General features: G+C 35.5%; 1 protein-coding gene across 3 annotated transcripts in view; it reads right to left on the bottom strand.

Moving 5' to 3' along the window:
• The window catches only part of Atpalpha (sodium/potassium-transporting ATPase subunit alpha), an 86,955-nt gene extending 77,685 nt beyond the window's left edge, over positions 1 to 9,270 (bottom strand). For all 3 annotated transcript variants that reach the window (XM_018518962.1, XM_018518963.1, XM_018518964.1), the window contains exon 1: positions 8,906 to 9,270. In XM_018518962.1, the coding sequence (XP_018374464.1) occupies positions 8,906 to 8,935 (30 nt within the window). In that variant the 5' untranslated portion in view covers positions 8,936 to 9,270. The remainder of the gene's footprint in view (positions 1 to 8,905) is intronic.
• Between the last annotated feature and the right edge of the window lie 6 nt (positions 9,271 to 9,276).

The raw sequence follows: 9,276 nt of genomic DNA, 5'->3' as shown, positions 1-9,276 counted from the left end.
TATAAATTATATAGAACTCTTTGTCTCGTCAAAAAGAAACGGGAACTCTATTCAGAACTCCTGAGTACTATAGTTGGGGTGCTAACTTCACATACCCTATATAATCTTTCGGAAATATACCAAATTAATAACAAACATTTCGACACATTTATCGTGTCATCTTCAGTGTAACATTCAAACATACATTTAAAAAATTAACGATAATACAAATAAGTGTAAATTTTACATTACTCCGAAATTAGTCAGAATTAATTTATCGCTGCTGATCGTATTGTTTTAATGTGAAAACTAACATTATATTTTCCTACTTCCATTGAATACCTACTTGCGAATTCAGTGCTAGATACGTTTTCCTTCATTCTTGATCGCATTGTTTAAGTGTGAAAATTATTCTATTCCTCTATTTTCATTAAATCTTTGCGAATTCGCTTCTGGATACATCTTCATTCAATTGTTAATATAGTTAATATAATAATGTAAGATAATCATGGTCATTCAGCATAAGAGTCCTAATTTCTATGCGTATGACCACTTTCATCTTATTGTAATAAGAAAATTCCTTGATATGAATGATGACAATATTTCAACCACTAGTTTCGATAAAGTTAGTTAAACAATCCCAATTTTATTTCTATTAAAATTTTCATCCTTCTATTTTTATAGTAAACCATAATCTAACTTTTCTTCAGTGGCAAAGCTTAAATACACTGTTAGAAATTTCTCAATGAATTTTAATTAACATGTAAAGGAAGCATGTGGTTATGCACGAAATTAAATGTAATGAATGATGTAAATAAAAACTAAATTACAGTAGTCTTAAATGTGATGAACGTATGTATTGAAATTAATGAACACATTATTATATAGAAATTAATTTACACGTTAATGAAAAGTACGAGATCTGTAACTGAAAAGTAATTTACGTTAATGACATGTAAGAAACGTAAACGTATTAAACATTAAGCGTTAATAGTATTAGGCTTATTTGAAATATTATTAATATTCGTAAATGTAAAAGTACATTAAATTTCAATACGCTTAACTTTTAAGTTAAACGTATTGAAATTTACTGTACTGCAAACTTAAATTTCATTAATATGTACATTAATAGTTATTTGAATTACGATTAATTAAATGTCATTTATATCCGTAAATGAAAAGTATATTAAATTTCATTAGGTACACTTAATTTTTCAGTTACTGTAAACTTAAATCTCATTAACATGTGCATTAATAGTCCTTTCAGTTACAGAGAAATTAAACTTCATTCACCAACGTACATTAAAAGTTAATGAAATTTAAGAACATTTCTAACAGTGTAGACAACTGCGCATTGTTCTGCGCAACTAGTTATTATGATGCGGCATAGTGCCTCTCGCAGTCTAGTGCAGGAATAAAAAAATAGATCTTATATTTATTTGCGTTGCTTTTAAAATTTTTGTATTTAAAATGAAATAGATATATATGTTCGTTAAAAAGAAAAGAAAGTAAAGATGATGAGTGAGGAGAGTAATCTGAGCGATTAAAAATTAATACATGTTTTTAAAGATGTAGTCATTAACTCTTGAAACCGCGAGTAAGAATAAGTTTTTAAAACATTTTGTAATTCTTTTTATTCTAAAGACTTTATGCGATTCGTTTTAATTTGCTCGTTTTGTATGTTTTATATATTTAATAGAATGCACCATGCAACTTCAATATTTAATACAATTTCAAAATTTCTGTCAATTTATCCAAATTACTGCGCTGTCGGCTATAGACAATTATTTTCTTTATGGAAAGAACGAAGAAACAGATATGGCAGGTTTTACGAACACAAATGAATTTTTTCAATGAATTTTTCTACACCCCCTTGAGAAAAATACCGAAAAAAATCCACGGAAAAATTGGAAAAATTTGGTTTCTTCTGATCCTTTAAAACTATAAAAATTTACATATTCCTTCTCTTTCTTCCTTTCCCCTATATATGTTTTGTTTTATTTTACAAACATATTTATGTAAAAATAATATATACAGGGTGTTTCAAAATTCGCGCCTGCGAAGTACAAGACGTGATACTTTATGCTCAAAGAAACAACTTTTTCCTTTTGCAAAATTGCGTCTGACAAGTAGTTTTTGCAGGAGAGCAGGTTGAAGTTATACGAGTAAACGCAAAAATTATTTATCGAATATAATTTTACGTACTACAAAAAACAACTTTTTCCTTTAGCAAAATTGTGTCTGATAAGTATAGTTTTTGCAGGACAGCAGGTTGAAGTTACAAATAAGCGCAAAAATTATTTATCGGGCGCAATTTTGTTAAAGGAAAAAGTTGCTTATTTTACAATCCAAATTTTTGGGAGTGAAATTTTCACTCTTAAAGAGTGAAAAATCACTCTTCGAGAGTGAAAAATCACTCCACACAAGCGAGAGTTAATTTTAAATCTCTGCGAAGAGCGAATAATTTCACTCTCTAAAAGCAGAGACTGAAAGTAAATATTAAGTTTAGCCCCCCTACATCCAATCTTGACAAAATTAGACTCCTATGACGTGTTTTTGCACAAAACGAACGAATATGGTGAAGAAAAGCGTCGCTGTTTCTCGAAGCGAGATATTAATAATTAAAGTTGATCTTTTAGGAAATTCACTCCTTGAAGAAGTGAAGTTCACTCTTGCCGGACTGGCGCAATCATCACTTTTCTTGGAGTGAAATTTCACTCCCAAAAATTTAGAGTAGCATAAAGTATCACGTCTTGTACTTTGTGAGCACGAATTTTGGAACACCCTGTATATGTATTATACATACATATACATATATGTATAGATTCTTACATAAATATGTTTGTAAAGATAAATGCGTGCAGGCGATGGCATAATCATATACTCATTACTCTAATTTATATAAAGCATATAGATAATCATTATGTTGGCTCGCAGACGGCCAATTGCGAAAAAAAAAAACCGAGGTATTTTTAAATTCTATACATTGCTTCCAGGAGTAATATAGAATTAACTTAACGTAACAAGATAAAAAAATTATTACAACGCTGTTATTAGTAGATAGTAAAGAATATTGTAAATATCCGTACACATTTTACGCAACGTAATCGCGAATTGAATGATTGTGTCAATACATCGAGAGGCAGTCGTGTGACGAACGCAGGCGATGTTATTAATAAGCAAACGTTAGAACAGCGTCGCGACGCATTGATCACCGCGAATCGTATAAAGGGAGAGGAAGAGGATGGCTTTGTGCCAGAGCCACTTGAGGAAGCCGAATGTACGAGAGGAGCACACTCTCGAGAGGAGTGTGCGCGCTCCCCTGACATACATCGACACACTCGTTAAAATAACGACATAATGGCTAATTCAACGATAATCAGCGCGAACCGTAGCGTTCGAATTAGCATCGAAGGTGAGACAAGACTGGCGTCATAGGGAGAAGAAAGGAAGAGCATGATCATGATTTCGTTGAATCACGTTCTAATTAATAGCTCGTATTCGTATTAATTGCTGTTCCGCCCATCCGTGGAAAAAAATATTTCAACCGCATTCAAACTGTAAATTACGACAATTGTAAAGAGAAAAAAATACTATATATCGCAAATTATACTGACATCAGTGCTACGCTTACAACTGATACTATGTAATCATCAACGAATGTTTACTGTTTTTCAGTAATAATACACTGATTCTCTTTTAGATAGGTTATAATTTTTTGCGAATTCAATCTGTAGAAATCATAACTTCTAAAAATATGAATCAGTGTATTACTGAAAAACAGTAAATATTCGTTGATGATTATAGTTATAAGTGTAGTACTGAAGTCAGTAATAATACACTGATTCACTTTTAGAGGTATTACGCAAACGTGATCGCACAATTAGATCTGGCAGTATAGACAATTCGTTAATTGCTTTTATGTTAGTTTTTATTATAAGATCACACCGCAAAGAAAAAGTTTTAAATTTCAAAGATAAATATATAGAAGAATTCCATTTCACACACACAATATAAGAAATATAAGAAATACTGTAATGTAAAAATAAAAGAAAAATTAATGTTCGGTGTTTGCCTACTCTTATACTTCATCTCGATCCAAAATGTGATAAAATATCCTGATATTTCCTTCGTACTTTTTCGATATCTATTGGATATTTTACTTAGCTTTTCGCATTAATTACATACAGCTATCATTTGATTTTTTATGTAATTATATATGTAACTCGAGGAAATTATATTGCTTTCAGAATTGTATGTTACATTTCATCTTTACATTTTACCACTTCCGGGTCAATGATTCCAACAGATGCGCGAGGGCGGCACTAAATTCAATCGCATCGAGACCTAAATTGACGTTAAAAATCCCTGATGCAGTTTACGCGCCATGTGCCGCCATCTTGCCGCAACCACGCAAAACGACTCACGACCTGGTAGCGATTCGTTTGCGATCGATCGTCAAAGGGTGCGTCCGATGATTTTGCAGTTGCGTCCCCTTCGAGAAATCGTCGCACGTACTTACATACGCAAACATCCAAAATACATCATCAAGTTCAGATATCGAATGTTATTTCATTTCTAACTTGTCTACAAAGAAAATGATAAAAGAAACATAACGACTTTATGTGCATTATAAAAGCCAAGACACGTTTTTTATTTTTAACGTTTTTTATGTTAAACATAAATTTATCACTTTTTTACTGAAAGTTTCATTCTTTTATCGAATATCATTCTAACTTTCGATTTCTAGATTTTAAACAATCCGGCAGTATCATATTCAAATTGTTTTAACGTAAAATTTATTATAAAGAGAGAAAGAGAAAATTGCTTTAAAAATATGTTAAATGAGATTCACGTATAATCGAATTAATTAAAAATTAGCGGTCTTTTTTTAAATTTTTTCAAACTAGACATAATTGTGCCATATTTCCCTCCTAAACACTTTATAGTTGTTTATGAGAAAAACACGAAAGTATCGCAGCATAAACGATATCAAATTCCTGTATGATAACGTATATCGAGTTACTTGAAACTGTCGACATAGCAATGTTTATTCCACGAATCGGTCCCCATTATAATCCGTTATATGCACAGCAATATATGCACACAGTGTATGTATACGTATATATCTATGTCGAATCTCATCACACGAAGTACGTGGAGATAAGAGGAAGGGAAAACGAGTTTATGATATGGCCGCCATGGACTGCATTTGCTCCCGTAGATTCTCCCTCTCTGTTCCCCGACTAGCCGTGACCTTGACACGAATCCGCACCGGAGGAATTTATAAGATTAATTATTCCCCCCGAGCAACTTTTTTATATATATATATCGGAAGATTTTTTTTTTTTTTACGTTCATCACGATTCAGGTTTGCCCTCCCTCTACTCACTAACTCTAATCGCGTCCACTCCGAACCAACAGCCATGACGCATCGACAATAAGCCCTCGCGTAGGTAATTAGACAACATGCGTCAGAAAGTCATGCGTTTTCTTTTATTTATTGCAAGTCAAATTAAAAAAGAGACAATGTTCCGAGGATCAACGACTACATATTTTCGATTATATATGATTAAAATTTGGAAATTTTTGGGGCGAACTAAAATATAGAATCGGTATAAAGTATAATGGAGCCAACAAAATTTAGAAACGAAAAAGGTTGTACGTTTTAATTTTGATCAATTTTTAATACACCTTACAAGTGTTTAAAAGTAATTTTGAATCGCAGATCCAGGGGTACTTAAGTTTAAAAACTAAGAATAAGTTTCTACTAGCGAAGACAGATCGCGTCCCAAATTTCGCGCGAGAAAAGATCGACTTGAAATTCACCGAAGAATTTTGGTAAGAGGAAGTTAGGGGCTGCGATTTCTAGGGTATCACCCTACATCATTCCACTCGTTTTCTCGCACTTGAAACATTAAAGCTAAAATCTAAAATTGAGATTTATTCCATCCCAGAACGGATATACGGAGGAATTACTACACGGCGGAAAACTGGAAATAATAAATGGAAGTTCCGTGCATAACAAACGGAAGTTGATCGACCCAAAATTATGTGTACATGTAAGAGAAAAATGCAATGTATTCGCGTTCGTGTCACAAGGCGGAGATATGTGCGAGCTGCATGCACAATAGCGAAATACCACAAACAATGTTGTGATATACCAGTATCACTTGGCGTGTCGAGCAAAGTTATGATTTCCGCGAAAATCAAATATTCAACGAATGCAACCGTGATAATATGCGGTATAGATATCGCAGATAGTTACGCAAAACCGCATCTTGCAAGCGGTTACGCTATCTCCTCAAGAGTTGCAACCTACGCAAATTTTATAATTGTGTTAGCATATGTGTAAAAACGTTTATCATTAATGAAAAGTAATTTCACGTGTACTGATTTTACAGTCTTAGAAATGATAGTCTTAAATATAATGCACAACCACACATAGAAAAATATCATTCCATTGTTAATTGTAAAAAAGTGATTACTTGGTTTATTTTTTTTGTTTTTGTTTTTAGTAACTATTAACTTTAACAATAAATATTTTCTTGATAATAGTGTTAAAATATATTTATTACAAATTTTAGAAAAATTCATTATACTTATGTACTCTCAAAATGAGAATTTTTTTCAAAAAACATAATAAAATTTTATAAAAGAAGTGATTTTATATAATAAGCAAATCGAATTTATTTTGATTCAATAACCTTCATCGAAGATTAAATTCGCCAAGATTCGGAATATTTTTGATGCTCGTAATGAATATATGATAGATTTGCGAATATATGAACTTTTGAAATACGCGCGCGCGCGTGTGTGTGTGTGTGTGTGTGCGCGTGTGTGCGCGCGCGCAAAACAAATTTATATTTAAATATAACATATATTTTTCTGTGTGCAGTTAAACTGATATATTGATTTCAGAAAGGGTTGATTGGTTTTTTCCCATAATCATTCTTAAAATAAGTGGCAAGTAATTTATGAAAGATATAGTCTTGCAAAAGTGCTGAGATAGTCACTTAAAGTGGAGAGAGAAGATCTCACAAGTGTAGTTTAACTTCAAGTTTTCAAAAAGTGGTTTGAATTTGCACAGTGTCGAACCCTTTGATTGCACGATACCTCCTGCATGCTGAAACGTTCCAGATATGATCGACAAGGAAAATTTCTAAGAAGACTCGCATACTAATACTTTCCGAGTGACGTGCGTCCTTTCGCATATTTATTAATGCCATGTGCATTTTTACTTAAAAGAGGGACAATGTAATCATCGCTCGCTTTCTCCTCCGTTCTCCGTCGGATTTGGCTCGTCTCCACGTGATTTTTACAAAAATAGTCGCGCGTGTATAAAACCGGCGATGGCATAACTCGACCAGATGACGTATCGCGACGCAGCTGCATGATTTCTGAATAAATAATTCAAAAGGCTTTATGAATTGCACGTTTCGGACGATAAGCGAGGCCGCGTGGCTGTTTGCGATAACGACGAATAATGTCCATCTAACGAGGTGCAGATATCGATGTCGAAAAGGAAGGAGAGAGAGAGAGAGAGAGAGAGAGAGAGAGAGAGAGAGAGAGATATTTCCGTCGCTCACATAAATATCTCGGAGGAAATATTCTTGGCCTTTTATCGTGTGAGCGTTCATCGCGCCAATCGAGCGGTCAATCTATTTGAAGAAGCGCGTGTTCTCTCCGATGGACGATAATCACGATAATACGATTAGAATATGAAGCGTACACGTTCTAATCGATACGAAAGATATTGTGCCTCTTATCCTTATTTTATAGATTTATTATCTATTTACAAATTTTCGATCACTCTCATCGGATCTTTGCCAATGGAAAGTTACGCGCAAAACGCGAAATCTTTTACAAGTTATCAAATTTTATTTATATATATATTTTCATCGTTGGTCATATTTGCGCAAATCAGTACTAGCGCTGACTCTTAATGCCTCGTGAATCTATGTCTTATTTTACGAAATCTTTTCTTTAATAAAAAATATCGATTTTTTTTTAGAATAGCAAACTATGTACGTCATCCGCCATAATCGTGCCATAATTTTCTCTTCTCAATAATGGCTGAGACTATGTGAGTCACGCTGTTTAGTGACACCTGCACTTGGCAATTTGCATTTGCCAAGACATACTTAAAACGAGTAAAAGAATTGAGCAGAATTATCGCTTCAAGTTACACATTTTCGATTCAAGTTTTCTCAAACTCTTGTCATTTCGTGTAACGTCGTATAGCGTTTAATTTATGGCCCCAGTTAAACATACAGAAAAGTACAACAGAAAACTAAAACAATCGACACGCGTGTTGGAATCGAAAGTTTGCCGTAACAAATTGTTTTTTCTGACACACACATAATTCAACGTTAGAGTTGGAATGTAGAAATCTTGATCTCTGTTAATCAATTGCCAGGATTCAACTACAGTCGTTCCATTCAAACACGTATTTATAGAACCTTTATCTTAATCGATTTCAAATGGAATAAGCGTTAAGCGTAAAAGATGAGAGCTAGCCAAGCTAGTCAAGCAGACGGATTTATCGTGGCAGGGCGTGGTTACGCCGGACAACGCGACGTTCCTGCGTGGACAGCGCGAGCGAGGCGAACGACGCGACGGCGCGCGCGCGATAATTCGTGTCACGGCGCGAGGTGGACGATTGGTCGAATGTCGATTCACTGGTGCAGACAGTGCAGACAGGATGAAAGGTGAAACGATAGCGAGAAGTTGGCCGCTCTGTGTGGGCGGCATTTGGCGCGACGCGACGCCGAGAAATTCGACGCGAAGAAATTCGCAGCGCGCGGCAACGTTCAGGGCGTTCGGTGACACATCGGTGGCGCGGCGTGGGCTTATCCCGAGGTCTCGCGTATTCAGGCTTACCTGGAGGGAGAGAAAAAAAGGAATATGAGGAAAGTGTACTGACCTCGATGTCTAGCTTCCCCTTGGACGCCATCTTGACAACAAGCCGGTGGCGCTCGGACTTGACGTAGTTGACGTTTACTCCGGCTACCTGCTGCGCGCGTCGGGGCGCGTGTCACACCACCGTCGCGATGTCCTCGATGGTCTTCAGGTCTTCTTCCGCAACACACACTGAGAGCACAATCGCGTGCTCGTGTAATCCTTCCGTCCGTGGCACACGCGCGAACTGATCGCGCGCGACTCAATTCGCGTTCGCTAATCGTTACCCGTGCGGCCGAAACAGGCTCGGCTCCGCTCCGCTCCGCGCGAGCTCCGACACCACCGACCGTCGCAAGTCGCAAACGGCTGAACGGCAAACGACGCAAACGCCCAACT

This window comes from Trachymyrmex cornetzi, unplaced genomic scaffold (genome assembly GCF_001594075.2).
Source record: "Trachymyrmex cornetzi isolate Tcor2-1 unplaced genomic scaffold, Tcor1.1 scaffold802, whole genome shotgun sequence".
Classification (NCBI taxonomy): Eukaryota; Metazoa; Arthropoda; class Insecta; order Hymenoptera; family Formicidae; genus Trachymyrmex; species Trachymyrmex cornetzi.
Note: the sequence above shows the minus strand (reverse complement) of the source record. Positions and strands in the feature narration are given on the sequence as shown.